The following is a 15,862-nucleotide window of genomic DNA, read 5'->3' as shown; positions in this document are numbered from 1 at the left end:
AATGGTCAGGGAGGGAAAGAGACTAGAGACAGTGCTAAAGAAAGATCCTTTGAAGGGCCTAGAGAAAAGAAGAATTAGTGAGACCATGAGAACCACTTTTAAGTTGGAAGGACTGTCATGTGGAAGAGAGATGGGTCTTGTTCTGCTTGGTTCCAAGGACTAGGCCCAGAAAGAGAGGGCCTGAAAACCAAATTTCAATTCAATGAAAGGAAAACTTCCTAACAGCTTGCAGTTGTGTTTAAAAAAAAAAAATGAAAGAGACTGTTTCGGGAGGTAGCAAGTTATCCTTTTCTAGCAGCCTTTAGATAAAAGGTGGATGACCACTCATTGAACTTCTTGTTCAAGTACAGGCTGAGGGGCCTTCCAAATCAGATGCTGTGAGACAGGGGCAAGAAAGATGAGGGAATTGTTGGAGAGTAGTCAGAGGAGGACAACAAGAAAGGAAAAGAAATGCTATATGAGGAAACTTTGAAAGGATTGAAAAGGTGCTTCAAGGGGCATGTGAGAACAGTTACAAGAATTGGAAAGGCTGTCATGGAGAAAAGAGACTAGATTTCTACTGTTTGACTCCAGAGGGCCAAGCTGATCAGACTGGCTGCTCCTTTTTTAGCAGCCTTTAGATAAAAGGTAGATGACCACTCATTGAACTTCTTGTTCAAGTACAGGCTGAGGGGCCTTCCAACTCAGATGCTGTGAGACAGGGGCAAGAAAGATGAGGGAATTGTTTCCTTCACTAAAAGTCTTCAAAGCAAAGGCCAAATGACAGTTTGTTGGATGTGGCCTAAGTGGGGAATTCTTTTCTGGGGTGACTTGGGCAAGATGACCATGGGAGGGGGAAGAGTAATTTCTTCCAACTCTGAAGTTCTGCTTGAGATTTTGGGAAACATGAATGGCATCTATGAGCACAAAGAAAGCTTTTGCAGACAAATCTCTAGCCAAGGCAGTCATAAAGACTACTTGCTGTCATTCCTCACGAATGGGGAACTTTGGGGACTATTGATGATTATTCCTTACCCCATCCCCTCCTGGTAGCTATAAGTATCGGTAAGGTACTGATAAGAACTCTTAGGAACAATAATGGGTGCTATAATTCTGCATCTGCTTGCTCTGTTAACTTCAAAACTACTTTGCTTCCAGCAGGATGTCAGAGCAGACCACTGCACAAGAAAAGGGGAAGCTGCTGGGTCAGTAGAGTAGGGTGGCCAATACTTCCTCTGTTAGTTGGATGCTTCCTTTGCTGGAGAAAGTCCTCCTGAATCTTTGTCTTCTTCCTTTACATATCTCCTCAGAACAATATTCAGGGTGTCGTCTTTGATTTTGTAACTCAGCAAGCTTTTGACATCGTGATTATGATGCTCATTTGCCTCAACATGGTGACGATGATGGTGGAAACAGACACTCAAAGCAAGCAGATGGAGAACATCCTGTATTGGATCAACCTGGTCTTTGTCATTTTCTTCACATGCGAGTGTGTGCTCAAGATGTTTGCTTTGCGGCACTACTACTTTACCATTGGCTGGAACATCTTTGACTTTGTGGTGGTCATCCTCTCCATCGTTGGTGAGCCAGAGGGATCTAGATGGGAGGGCTTCTGGCATTGTGGGGGCAGAATGGATCACCCTCCCAGCCCACAAACATTCATACTACTTTTAATCAACAGGACACTTATGAGCATCATCAAGAGAGATGGCTGTGCTATGTTAGACTTTTAGATGTAAGGAAAAAAGACTTGATCCTTGCTGTCAAAGAACATCACAGTCTAATAAGAAAAGAAAAATAGACATCATCATCATCAAAATATTTGTTTAAAATAATGAGGGAAATATGAAGAGAGAAAAAAACCTAGTCAGAGATTTTTAGGTTTAAAGAATGGTGAGGAAAATTCAGAAAAAAGTTCCTAAAGTAGGCGGCTTTATGCTAATATTTGAAGTATAAGGAGCCAGATGATGCAGACTAGAAATTTTCACTAGAACAAAAAGGGGTAGCTACTCTTATTCAGTTCAGACATGGCCTTGAATCCTGGAAGATATTTGAGAGTTTTCCTGGTGTCCTGCTGAGAAATGAGAAACTTACATATGAAGTGGGACTACTTGCTGTCATATCTCACGAATGGGGAACTTTGGAGACTATTGACCATTATTCCTTACTCCATCCCCTCCTGGTAGCTATAAGCACCAGTAATTCTGTCTTAGAAACAACAGTGGGTGTTGTAATTCTACATCTGCCTCCTCTATTAACTTCAAAGCTAGTTTGCTTCTCCAATTTTGGCCTCTCTCTTCCCTGAAAATCTAAATCCAATTTGAACTGACTCCTGATGACTAGACACTACATAAATGCCATAGGCATGACAGAGTAATAGGTTGCCCACGGCAAAAATAACAAACAACAAAATTTCAGGAGAAATCTTGGATTTAAGCTGTGGGCAGTGAGATTATTTCTTGTTGGCTTTAGATACTATCCAGCCTTCTTGAATACAACACAGAATCTTAGACTAGAAGAAATCAGGAGAGATCACTTAGTCCAGCTCCTTTCCCCAGAATGTTCCTAAAAGAGAGGTTCTCTTGTTTTTAACCCTCTTGAGGAAGGGAATTTCACACTTGGCCTCATTAACACATTTCAGTATTCAATTTCTTGGTAGAGTTGTTCTCATTTATACTGTTTCGTATCCCAGGTGAAGCTTTTTCCTATTTGGTTGGAAGTTGGTTGGAAGAAATCAAAAAATAACATCACCTTCTGTGACAAAGCTCTTTGGAAACTGTTTTTCCCAACAAGTTTATGTTTTGACTTTTTTAATTATCTCATGTTTCTTCTCTGCCATCACACTTTAGTTATGTAGACCAGTATAGAACTGCAGTCAAGAGTTTTATCCAGGCTGAATTATAAAGGGAAAAAGACTCAGCCTGTACATTTTGTCAGTCCATCTGTGTCTTTTGAGAACATGAGGACATTTTTTTACTTTTCACTGGGGTACTGTGTTGAGACTTTAGTTATAAGAATCTAGTCTATATAGGACCTAGTCCTTGGAACCCTGAGGATGCCTTTCCATTCCCGTAAGTTCTTGTCTCTCAAGGATGTTATAAATATAAAGGAGATGCTTAACTTGATGTTTATTTCAAACTCCTTGTAGGAAAGACACTTGGCGCATTTAATATAGTTGTCTTGTAATTTTTAACCTGTAAGAAATTGGGGAATATGACTGGCATGAGGAATTGGGCTTATAAATTGGCCAAGGTTTTCTTAAGGCTAAAGGACCTTGGGCAGGGAGATCAGGGCTAGTTTGTGTCCACATTCTGACTTATCTTCTACCCTTTTTTCCCTAGGAATGTTCCTAGCTGATATAATAGAGAAATATTTTGTGTCCCCAACTCTATTCCGAGTCATTCGATTGGCCCGAATTGGACGCATCTTGCGTCTTATCAAAGGAGCCAAAGGGATCCGTACCCTTCTCTTTGCCTTAATGATGTCCTTGCCAGCCCTTTTCAATATTGGCCTTTTGCTGTTCTTGGTCATGTTCATCTTCTCCATCTTTGGGATGTCTAACTTTGCCTATGTCAAACACGAAGCTGGCATTGATGACATGTTCAACTTTGAGACGTTTGGTAATAGCATGATCTGCCTGTTCCAAATCACCACCTCAGCCGGCTGGGATGGTCTCCTGCTGCCCATACTGAACCGCCCGCCTGACTGTAGCCTGGACAAGGAGCACCCAGGTAGCGGCTTTAAGGGAGACTGTGGGAACCCTTCCGTGGGCATCTTCTTCTTTGTCAGCTACATCATCATCTCCTTCCTAATTGTGGTGAATATGTATATTGCCATTATCTTGGAGAACTTCAGTGTGGCCACAGAGGAGAGCGCAGATCCTCTGAGCGAGGATGACTTTGAGACCTTCTATGAGATTTGGGAGAAATTTGACCCTGATGCCACCCAATTCATTGAGTATTGTAAACTGGCAGACTTTGCTGATGCTTTAGAGCACCCGCTCCGTGTTCCAAAGCCCAACACCATTGAGCTCATTGCCATGGATCTGCCAATGGTAAGTGGCGATCGCATCCACTGCCTGGACATCCTTTTTGCCTTTACCAAGAGGGTCCTTGGGGACAGTGGAGAGCTGGATGTCCTTCGGCAGCAGATGGAAGAGAGATTCGTAGCATCCAATCCTTCCAAAATGTCTTATGAGCCCATCACCACCACACTGCGACGCAAGCAGGAAGATGTGTCTGCAGTGGTCCTTCAGCGCGCCTATCGGGGACATTTAGCCAGACGAGGCTTCATCAGCCGAAAGCTAACCTCCAATAAGCTGGAGAACGGGGTCACGCACCGGGAGAAGAAAGAGGGGACCCCTTCTACAGCCTCTCTCCCATCCTATGACAGTGTAACTAAGCCTGAAAAGGAGAAACAAGAACGCGCAGAGGAAGGAAGAAGGGAAAGAGCTAAAAGACAAAAAGAGGTCAGGGAATCCAAGTGTTAGAGGAAAAGCAAAAAATTCTATCTTGTACAGATTTAAAACTTGAAAGTGAAAGATTGTTTACAAACTTCCTGATTATTGTCAGTGCAGAACAGCAGTGGAGACCCTTCCCCGGAGATCTATACCAGACATAGTCCGCTTCCCATATAACGAGGTTGCGTCTTTAGCAGTGACCTGCCAGAGGCAAAAGGACCCTTCTCTATGGACACACAGATTTCCTAACGCTCTGGCAGGTGGTTACTGCATGTTTTCACATCAGTCAATGCAACTTTAGGACAAAACCAAGAGGAAACAAAAAAAACAGGACACAGTGATAGGCTGCCGGGACCAGCATATTTCCGTTGCAGCCAAATGGGTTTTATTTTCTCATTTTGTTGATTCTCAGAAGCAGAAAGCACCACTTTAAAAGTTTGTTTGTTCATGCAAACAATATTTGCATTCCTACATTAGTTAAGCAGCTAAAAAAAAAAAAAGAAAGAAAGAAAGAAAGAAAACACATTTAGCCCATGTCATTTAATTGTCAGTTTCTTTGGTATTAACCACATCTTCTTTACATGGGCTTCACATGGTTTGGAGATGGGTGGGAAAAAACAACCAGGTTTCTTCAGGCTGAGGAGGACTTGCTCAGGCCAATTCCAAACATTGTGCTCGTTCAATGCGTAGAAATGATTTGCATGATGGCATGCTGTGATCAGAAGTCATGCATGAGAACCATACACCACAGGACACTAATGGCCTGTCCCCTGCCCTGGGTCATCCTTGGGACAAGATCCAGCCCTGCACCGGTCACTGTATTGGGAGAAAACAGTAAGATGTCCACGCCCACTATAATTCCTCATCAGCACTTCCCGGGTAAACAAAACAAAGCCAACCAACCAAACCGAAAGCAGACCAAATCCTTTTTTGTTTGTATGTTCAATCAACATTTCTGACATACAGCCATTATTGCACATGTAAAACATGAACTCCTAAATGCTGCTCTATGCCCTATTCTTAGGGATACTGATACCGAATGGCTTGTATTAAAAACCATCACTGTAAAACCAAATCCTAGGGCTTACAGAAACAAACAGAACCAGTTCATTTGTATCTTGCAATATTTACAATGATTATTCAGCCTTTGCACTGGAGAAGAGGCATTATTTTGGATTGAGATAAGTACTATTGGAAAATAGCACTCTATCTCTTGGTAACTTGGGGAACTTGAACCAACCTTTGGTTTGGGGGTTAAGGAATGCTCACTTCACTTAGCATCACGTCTTTCTGCATTCTTGCTTTCTCCAGAAGGAAAAGATGAGGGGAGGGGGGGTTTCAGATATTCTGTCCTGGCCTTTTGGCTCTTCTGCAGTGGGGTGGTCTATATAGCCTGGCTCTCTGCATGACCTTTCTTTGCTTCCATAACATTTCCCACCAGTCAGGGGCTCTCCCTGGCCTCCTTGGAATGGGATGGACAGAAGCAATAGAACTGTCCTGGGGTTGTCACTAATCTTTGTGGTACAGCAGTAGTTGAAAAGTCCCAAGGTGGAAACAGAGACACCTTTTCACCTTCTTTCGTTTGGTTTCTTCTCTGCAATGCTCTTGATGAGGAAGGGATTTCATAATCATATTCCAGGAAGCTCTAATTTCTCCCAGCATATTTTCAAGTTTTGTTGTCCATTTAGTTCTCTATTCCTGCTGTCCCCTTCCATTGGTGTGTGATTTTAGGGCAGGGTGACTTTGCCCATAGAATGAATTTCCCCTCAAAAACTATCTTTCCATTTCCTGTTTAAGGAAGGAATGTTTCAGTCCAGTGGTTTCTCATTGTGCTGACTTTTGATTTTCAAATTGAGATGCTGCAGCCAAGCGCCAGTGAGAATGAGAGAGAGAGAGAGAGAGAGAGAGAGAGAGAGAGAGAGAGAGAGAGAGAGAGATGGAGATGTTAGAGCGTGGACCAAATCAAATACAACCTTCTAGAACCATAAAAAGGGGAAAAAATCCCCCCAAAACATATACACCAACCTGCCTTGCAATAGAAACACTTAGGTTGTCATTTCACAGTTTAACTGGCTTGTTTTGCATAGACCAAACCACAGCCAATCAGTAAGCAGAGCTCTTTATCAGGCTGGACTTAAGTGGTGATTGAGGGAGTAAGCGAGCTCCATTCAGTTCTCCTAGGCCAGTTCCAGCAGTGTCATCAGCAGAGCTGTCTGTCCTGTGATACCAGATACAAGAATAGGAAGTCATTTTTACCTGCCAGTTACCCTCCCTACTGCTAGGTTGTATAGTCACATACATATGTACAGGCTCCATTGTAAACAGCACAAAAGCTGAGACGTGTGGTTAAACTTTTTAAGAGAATTATAAATACTGTAATATATCATCATTTTATTTTATTGGCATGCCTTTTGTAAATACAAAAGATTAACTAAATTAAATAGGAAATGGCTTCTGGCTTATGCCATTGACATGTTTATTTTTATTTTTTATACTTTTCTTTCTTCTTAGGTCTTAGATGCTGTCAGCCAATGTACATCCCCAAACCAGACAGACAAAAAATTTTTTATTGCTAATGGTCTTTTCCAAAATGACAAAAAAAAGTTTATTTTTGTTCCAATGTGCAATAAATTCTAACCACTTCTATGCAAGATTTGGCTAAACTTTATAATTGTTCTTAGGTCTTAAGGTGGGCAACGGAGTTGTAATATCCAGCATGGCGGGTACATGGAGTGCTCACACTAATGATGTCATTAAGCTACTAGAGCATAATAATGAGATTTTTTCCTGAAATTTGACTTTTTTTTTCCCTTGCCCAAATTTCCCATTCCCAATCCAACAAGCTTCCTCCTTAGTACCACGTGGGCCTTGGTATCTGACATCCCTTTACCAGCTTCCCAGGGAATAGGTCATTCCCTCTGTCATTTGAATTTTCATCTTTTTTTTTCTTTTTTTTAAAGAAAGAAAGAACTCTTCTGACCCTTCTTGCCCTTACCTAATCACCCACCTCCACCCCACACTCCTTTTGGTAGCAAATGACACCATCACCAGCAGTTTACACCCATAGAGAATGGGCACTGAACTGAAAGTACTACTACTGACATTTTTGTATGTCTTCCCTGGGCAGGTGAGTGGCAATACTTTGCCAAAAACTAAAAATGCCAATCAGGAAAGCAGCAGCATCCACAGTACCACTGCGCGCATATATATATATATATATAGATATATAAATATAATATAAATATTTATTTTTTGTAGCCAGGTCCTTGGTGCAGTATTTATACTTGGGAATCCACCTTTAAAAGAGGACAAAAAAAAGCAAACAGACACACGATGCTGTCCATTTAAAAAAGCAAAGCCAAAGCCACGAGCAGCAACATCAGACATTGCAGTTGTCGGTGGATACGTACCACCTGTCCCCCCCCTTCCCTTCTTTCCTTCCAACTGTGGTTGCTCTTTAGGAATTCCAAGCAGAGGGCAAGATGGGAGTTGGGGGAAGGATAGAAAAACTGATCCAATTCAGATGAGCTGCGCTCAATCCTTTCTGAATGCACCCTGTTTAGCATGGGGAGTCCATGTAGGAGAATTAAGCAGAGACCCCAAGTTAGAACCCCTGGGGTCACTTTACCCAAAGTCCTTTTCTTTTTTCTGCCGAAACAACTGTAAGCCTGTAAAAGACCAATAATGAAAGATGAGTGTATTAGTGACTGCATGGAGACCAATGCTGCTCTAAGACAGGTGTGATCAAATACATCACTATCATAAGCCAAAAGGAAACATAATAAAAATTACCCTTTTTACTGTACAAGGGAAGTTTGTCTTGGTGTTTGTCTGTTGCTTGACTATCCCGGTTCTTGAGTTCTGGTTCGGGTCTGGGAAATGAAGTATTAGCAAATTGGATTTGGGAAGGGAGGGAGGAGAAGTCAGAAAGTCTCTTGGAAGGCTCTGGTTTTTGAGGGGGAGGAGCATATGAAGATGGGAGTGGAAAAATTTGACCTGGACTCAGATGCCTCCTCTCACCAATTGTACATAGGCTCCCTTGTCCACACTGGATCTTGACCCAGAAACTCTGGAAATCATCTCAGCCTCCCCAGCTGAATTTCTCTAAAGTGTCACTAGTGTTGGTCCTGCTGGTTTGGTCCCAATTGCTTTCCCCAAGGAAGAAATCTTCCTCCCCATATACACCTTCCCCAGTGGGCACAGCTCCCAATAGCCTCCTCATCCCTCCTGCTATGCAATACACTGATCCCTGGCCATCATTCCTTCTACAGCTGGACAAAGCGGGGTTGTTTCTTAATACACATCACTCCCATTCATATCCTCTACAGCAGCCAGGTGAAAGGCACCCCTCTTTTAGGCCATATCTCTGGTCCAGGAATACGCAGTAGCAAAAACAAGTGTATTTTGTTCAACTTGGGAAGCTGCAGTTTTGGAAGGAGGTAGATGGCGAACCCATCCTCAAAGCCAACTCTTGCTCTCTTTTCCCAGCCACCCCGCTCCCTGGCCCCCAAGCCCTGCAATGGAGGAGTGTTTGCCATCAGTTAGGACTTAACTCCTGAGCATCTTCAACCATGTTGCCTACTTTTTTCCCAGTGCCCAAAGTTTTTTGCAAAAAGCTTTGTCCATTTTCAGAAACCTCACCCCACTCACTTGCACCTACTCACACTCCTGAGGAATTAGCTCCAGTTGGCCAGCACAGTGGGGATATCAGGTCAGGATCAGGGAGAGAATGCAAGGTTTGTACCACAATGGAACAAATCACTCAGCGCCTGGTTGTCTTGATCTTACTTTTTCAAAAGGTAGCCAGCCAAGCTCTTCCCAAAGTCAGAACAATCTCCTGGGGCTCCCACTGCTGCTGCTGTACATAGAGGTGGTTGAGAAGTTCGGGATGGGTGTGCATGTGGTGTGTGTGCATTCACGCGCGTGTATGTATCTCTGTGTGTGTGTGTGTGTATGTGTGTGGAACGTTTGTAGGTAAAGTGTGACCCAGTGGTTTCAGCAAAGGAACAGGACTCCTGGATTCCATCCTCAGCTTCTGCCACTGGCTCGTTCTGTGGCCTTAGGCAAGCCACTTAACCTCTCTGTGCCTCAGTTTCCCCATCTGTAAAATGGGGATAATAATACTGACCTACCTCACAGGGGTGTTGTGAGGCTTCAACTAAATGTCTGTAAAGCGCTTTGAGGTCCATAAGGCAAAGGCACTAGGGAAGAGCAAAAAAGTATTATTATTATTATTCTTGAACTGAGGAAGATGAAAACAGTACCATAAATGCTGCTATTATGAGAGCCATTTTAAATTGCACTGCTCCAACCACCCCCGCTTCTCAGCATCAGAACAGCAGGTCGAAAAAATGGCTTTCTTTTCACTTGCTTCCAGAGTTGGTGATAACTAGACAGTCTATATTGTTTTCCTTGCTGTATCTCCTTCCCCTACCCTCTTGGCTTGTTCCCTGTTCCGTTTCTTCGGAGAAAGGCAGGCATGCTTGAGACATGAGAATGTATAGTGGGTTGGAAGATTATAGTCTGAAATTTTGATTTTACTTTGTACTGTACATCTTTTTACTTTAGAATTTGCAATAAAGGGTTACGTCAATCTTGTTTTCAACTCTCCTCTTGGATCGGCCTGTCATTCTCTCATTGCTGTCAGTCTCCCTCAGCAGAGTCCTTTTAGCCCAGCCTTGGAGGGAGGGAAGGAGAGGTTCCCATCAGGGATTACTGAGAGGAGTCTGGTTCTTTCCTGAGCCCACCTAGAAGTTTGCCGAGATCTTTGGGTGAGAAACGACCTCGTGGGATGAGATGGATATGGGCTAAATTGGCCTCGGTCCTTTAGACTGAGCCAGCTTCTCATGAACTGACTTGAGAATAGACACTCCTAAGCATTCAGACATACACACACACACACACACACACACACACACACACACACACACTCTCACTCTCAATAATCAGCCTGTTTGACTCTTTGGAACAGGTCAGGAATAGAATTCTCATTATGCTAAATTTATAGTCAAAAGGCTGCCTATATCCTCAGGATTTGCCCAGTCTGTGGAAGAAGTAAGTAGAGGACTCCACCCCAAATACTGACATTTACCACAGTGACAGCAAAATAGGAATTACACCATCACTACCTAGCACAGGACCAACAGCATAGTGGAATTTGGAATAAGAATTTCTGGATTCGTGTTGTGACTGCTACGAACTTGCTCTGATGCCTTAAGCATCTGACTCATTTCCCTTCCCCGGGCTTCAAGTTCTTTCTCTGTAAAATAGTGGGGTTAGACTACATGGGGCCCCATCTTTAAAATCCCATCTATCATTGGATGGCTTCTAATTCTGGCTCTGGGTCACCAACTTAGCTGTGTGACCATGAACACATTTGTTTCCCCTCTGTAAAACAGGTCAAGTTTCTTCCTTACAAGGTGATTGTGACGATGGGAGCCCTGGGTTCAAGTCCTGCCTCTGATACATATATTTGGGTGAGCCTGGATATCCTGCCCATGACTGTTATCAAGAAACATTGTCCATCTTCTTTGGTAGAGGGAATTTCCTCACTAGCTTAGTTCCCAATCCAATGAAATCCATTCCCTATCCAAAATACTAATTCCCTAGACTATCTTGTCGCAAGATGACCCTTGTCCACATAGCTATAGGTACTTCCGTTTTAGAAATCCCATACTTCCCCTCCTTCCCCCTAAACCTCTAGCATCCTCATTCCTTCTGGTTAGAGGGAGGGAAATGGACCCTGGTGTGATCCCCTCTGCTCTCCCTGCTCCCATTTCCTGCTTGACCCTGAACTTGGCCTATAACAACTTAAGTTTCTATACATTTGTTGAGTCCCGTTTGAAAGTGCTTTTTCTGGGATGGGGCAAGAGCTGAAATAAATGACTATTACTTCCTTATATCCTCACATGAGTAAGGAGAAAGAATTGAGGTCTAGATGATTTATCAGTGATCATTGAAAATAACCTGTTCTATCTAACAGTACATGAGGTATCTCAGCCAGAAGTCTTTTCAAAGCCATGCTCTACCCCCCTCCCCTTTTTAAAATAAACAAATAAACATCTTTTGTATTGTTTTTGAGAGGTTTATTTCTGAGACACCATCATGTGCTATTTGTGTGTGTGTGTGTGTGTGTGTGTGTGTGTGTTGAGAGAGAGAGAGATTATTTTGTATTTGTCCAAGTTTGAAATCTCCTACCACTATTTGGTGTCTGGTTAGGAAACACTTTTCTCTCTTTTGAAGATTGGGAAACTAAGAATCATAAAACCAAAATTTTCCCGCAGTATCTTGTCCCTTGCTCTTACAATCCAGGGCTGTGTCACTTCAACTCCGGGCCACCTAAGAGATGATGAGGACTCTTATTAAGAAAGAGTTTTAACTTCCCACAGGCAGTGGGACCCGCTGGGCCTCAGGAGGGGCACAGAGACTAAGCTGGGGTTCTCGGGGCCATAGTCTCCGTCCCGGTTCCCCTCTCCATCACCCCCGGAAATCCACAGCGCGAGGAGGATGATCAGTATCCCCAAGCCGAAGGCGCCCACGAAGCCGCTGAGGAAGCCGAGACCCAGGGGCCGGGCCCACCAGGCAGTGGAACTGCGTGGGTACGGGGCCTGGGGCAGCCTCTCCACGACCAGCTCCAGCGCATCCCAGACGTCCTGGGCTTCCCAGTCAGAAGGCGCGGCGCGGGGCTGCAGGGGCGGCGCAGAGGACGGCTGGGCCGCCGCCGCTTTCCGGTAGGGGAGAGCGAATTTGCGCAGCTCCAGGGTGGCTTCTTGGTGCAGGCTCTTGGCCAGCTCCCGAGCCACGTCCGGGCGGCCGCAGCGCCGCAGCGCCCGCGCCGTCCGGTCCCACGCCAGGGCCGGCGCCCTGGCCTCCAGCCAGCCGGCCAGCTCCTTCTGGCAGTCGCTGTCCGCGTCCAGCGGCTCCTGCTCCGGTTCCTGCCGCCGCCGCCGCCGCCGCCGCCGGCTTCCCCCGGACTCTTCGTCCGGCGGACTCCGGTCCTCCGACAGTCGCGCCAGCTCAGCCTCCGGGTCCGGCTCGGGCGCCTCCAGGAGGGCTCGGAACTGCTGGCACTCCTCTGGGGTCAGCATCTCCGCCAGACGGACAGCCATGTGAGGGCCCATCGCATCCTCGGCCGCGGCCGGCCGCAGCGTCCAAGCGCACAGCCCCCAAACTAACGCCAAGCCCGCGGCTCGAGCCCATCTCCGCACCGCCATGACCCCAACGGGCCAGCGCTCTGGAACCCGAGGGACAGTGGGGGAAGGAGGCTTCGAACCCGGAGGGCCAATGGGAAGGGGGGCTTCTGTCCTGGGGGCCCCCTCGAGACGCGCACCCATTCTCACAAGGAGAAAGTATCCTTGTTCACAGCTTTTCAGCGTCAGCCCACGGCTACGTTTGGGTACACTCTTGGACCCTTTGGGAGTGTTCCCCTGAAATCTCAATGCACTTTATACGTAATCATTTTTGTGCCAATCCCATTTTCTTGCACCCGTCTTGCTCCCATGGCTTTATGTTTCCCCCAAACAAAACATAGAACCTCTGGAGCTTGGAAGTTCACAGATTAGCCCCACAAGAGACCTGGGATGTAATTTAATCCCATTTCCTCATTCTTTCCATGAGGAAACTCATCATGAGAGGGGAAGCTTAATGAATCTAAGGGCAGAACTAAGTCAAGTCTCCGGACTCTCAATCAATTCCCCCTTTCCGGTCTCGCACTCAGAACCCTGGAGACACATTCCATTAATAACAGTGAAATTTAGTTGGATTTTTTTATGAGTCCCCAGGGGGGTGTTGGAAGGGGGAGAGAGATAAAGGAGCCGTCTTTCCCCCTGCCTTTTAGTATTGGAGGAGTCAGATTCCACGGCATCTGCATATCAAAAAGAATTAAGTTTCTGTGCAGAGATGGGATCAAGTCATTTTTCCTAATGCCTTTCTTCTGCAGTCCCTATATATCCAGTCACTTACAGGCAGGGATCAGGGTCAGTAATTATTGGATACACAAACGATTCCCATCATCATTTCTGCCTATTATAACAATAGGCAATACATTTTTACAGAATTTCCTGACAAAAACCCAGTGAAATAGATAGTATGGAAATTATCACACCCATTTTAAAGATAAACTAAAGTTTCCCATGATCACAGCCTACAAGTATCTAAGATGGGATTTCTGCCTGTCTCCTAAATTTCATTCCGTCATAACCCGACTTTCTCTTAGGTAAAACCTCTTGAGGACAAAGACTTACAAGTGTGCCAATCTCCCCAAGGCTGTGCCTTCCATTTAGATGACTACCTATGACCTCCATAGTTACATGATGTAGTAAGGAAAGGACTCTGAGACAAAGGTTTCAATTCCCTCCCCTGATTGTCCCATCTTTACATGGCATTTAGCATTTTTATAAATGCTAGCTATTACTTATCATTTTGTCAATTGTCAAAAACCGCTCCTCTAAAATTCAGTTATCCTGACTTCCACGGTTTTGGGCCTTTGAGATTGTTGCCTTATATATGCCCCATCCCATCTTTTCATTAGAGTTTCCCCACAGAAGAGAGATAGCCAAGAGGTCTCTGTGAGATGGATGACATAGTCGGGATATAACATAGGGGTGCAGTCTTAGGCTGGGGTTCCACAGATTTGGCTCTACCCAACATCTATCATCCTGGGGCATCAGGCAGGACCTTCCCAGAATCCTTGATTCTTCAAAATTGATTTGGGGTTTATTTGTTTTTTAAATAAAAGTTCTCCCCATTATCCCCAATTATGGACATTCTTACATCAGTTCAAAGCTGGACAACTCCAGCCTTGTGGATAGCATGGGATTCAACCAAATGGTGTCCCATGGGATCTCAAAGCACTTTATAAATCAGCAGTCTCCACTCAGCTTTTTAATAGGCATACTCCCTTTTCCAAAAATGAAAAAAAACAAAATTTCATCCATGTCTATAAATGATTTGGAATAAATTATCCCTAAGATCCCTTTCAGGTGCAAATTTAGTATCCAGCCTGTATAGCCCCTTGACCTTTGCTCTTCCTCCTTTTCTTCCCTCCCTTTTCTCTCCGGCTCTCCCATTCAGGACCGAGCTGGTGAATGCCTCTGGACAAAAGTGAGCCTGTCTTCCCTCCTTCCCCTGGGAAGAAAAGAGAAGAGATGTGGAAAGAGAGGGACTTCCCTTAGCAGGCTCAGATCAGCTGGCTATTGTGGGCGGAGGGAGAGGAGGGTCTGTCTACCCAGTGTAAGAGGTGAATCAAGAGCGATACCATCATCCATGGGGAGGATGGAGGCTGTGAGTATGTACAGACATAAGGCACAGGGCCACCTCTCTTTCACACCCAAATGTACCAAAAAATAAGACAGACAGGTCTAGTGATCCCAATAGAAAATACCAGAGAAACATCCACACCTGTGTGTGCAGTTTTATGCACAGCTTCACACAACTCTGTTCACATGGAGAAACCCTTAACCACTCAATATCCATACAACCACAAGGAGAGATGGATCTGGAGAGGATTCACAGACGCATAGTGAAGATTTCTTGTGATGGAGTGGAAGGGATACTGATATTAATCCAGGATGTGTTATTGCAAAAAAACTGAGCAAATTGAAACCTCTCTGAGCCTCAGTTTCCTTATCTGTAATGTGACCTGATCGCTAAAGTACTTTCCAATTTTGACATTCTACGACCCCACACCGGGCCTGCTTCTCTCACTATTATTTAAATACCACTTCTCCTAAAAGGTTTACCTCCCACCGCCTCCAAGAAGCAGCTCTCTACAACTACTCTGGCTCTCATTAGCCTCCTCCTCAGAACTCAGCCCTGAATTCACAGGCTGGACTACATAATTTAGCACATTTCATATTACATTAGGAACCATAGACTGAAAGGGAGAAAGTATAGAGTCTGTCCTCTCGATGTACAGCTAAAGAAACTAAAATTTTATATGGATAAAGGATATGCCCAAGAGCAAAATTATCCTGAATAACTCCAATATTGCTTCCCTAGTTACAGGAGAAAAGGACCTGAAGTGCTAATGTGCATATAATAAGTACTTAATAAAAAGTTTGACTGATATCAACTAGGTAGTTTAATGGGGAACTGTAATTGGGAAGAACTGTGTTCAAATTCTGCCTCAAACATTTACTATGTGATCATGAGCAAGTCATGTAAGCTCTGCCCACTTATTTCCTCATCTGCAAAACTGAGATAATAGCACTTTATTTCAGAATTGTTGTGAGGATCAAATGATATATGTAAAGCACTTTTATAAATACTAGCTATTATCATTTTTTATTATATAGCAGGTGCTCAAGGATCTTCATAAACTTGACTCAATAACACTTCCACTAATAACAGATCTTATGATGTAGTCAATCAATGGTCTTTCAGGACTTTCTGTGGCCCCAAATGGCATCACCCTGAAGCCTGTTC

At 44.4% G+C, this 15,862-nt stretch overlaps 2 protein-coding genes across 3 annotated transcripts in view; one reads left to right on the top strand and one right to left on the bottom strand.

Annotated features, from left to right (window-relative positions):
* SCN8A (sodium voltage-gated channel alpha subunit 8) overlaps positions 1-10,048 on the top strand; it is a 203,430-nt gene extending 193,382 nt beyond the window's left edge. For both annotated transcript variants that reach the window (XM_031937853.1, XM_031937852.1), the window contains exons 26-27: positions 1,290-1,560; positions 3,321-10,048. In XM_031937853.1, the coding sequence (XP_031793713.1) occupies positions 1,290-1,560; positions 3,321-4,468 (1,419 nt within the window). In that variant the 3' untranslated portion in view covers positions 4,469-10,048. The remainder of the gene's footprint in view (positions 1-1,289; positions 1,561-3,320) is intronic.
* Positions 10,049-11,799: 1,751 nt separating this feature from the next.
* LOC116419519 (transmembrane and death domain protein 1-like) lies at positions 11,800-12,651 on the bottom strand. Its single transcript, XM_031940188.1, has one exon. It carries the CDS (start codon positions 12,649-12,651, stop codon positions 11,800-11,802), a length of 852 nt encoding a protein of 283 aa, XP_031796048.1.
* Between the last annotated feature and the right edge of the window lie 3,211 nt (positions 12,652-15,862).

Source organism: Sarcophilus harrisii, chromosome 5 (assembly GCF_902635505.1).
Source record: "Sarcophilus harrisii chromosome 5, mSarHar1.11, whole genome shotgun sequence".
Taxonomy (NCBI): domain Eukaryota; kingdom Metazoa; phylum Chordata; class Mammalia; order Dasyuromorphia; family Dasyuridae; genus Sarcophilus; species Sarcophilus harrisii.
The sequence above is the reverse complement of the archived record's forward strand: the minus strand, read 5'-3'. Positions and strand labels throughout refer to the sequence as shown.

Bases quoted from the DNA above. Each gene is read 5' to 3' on its own strand.
- LOC116419519 (XM_031940188.1), bottom strand. From the start codon at position 12,651: ATGGCGGTGCGGAGATGGGCTCGAGCCGCGGGCTTGGCGTTAGTTTGG.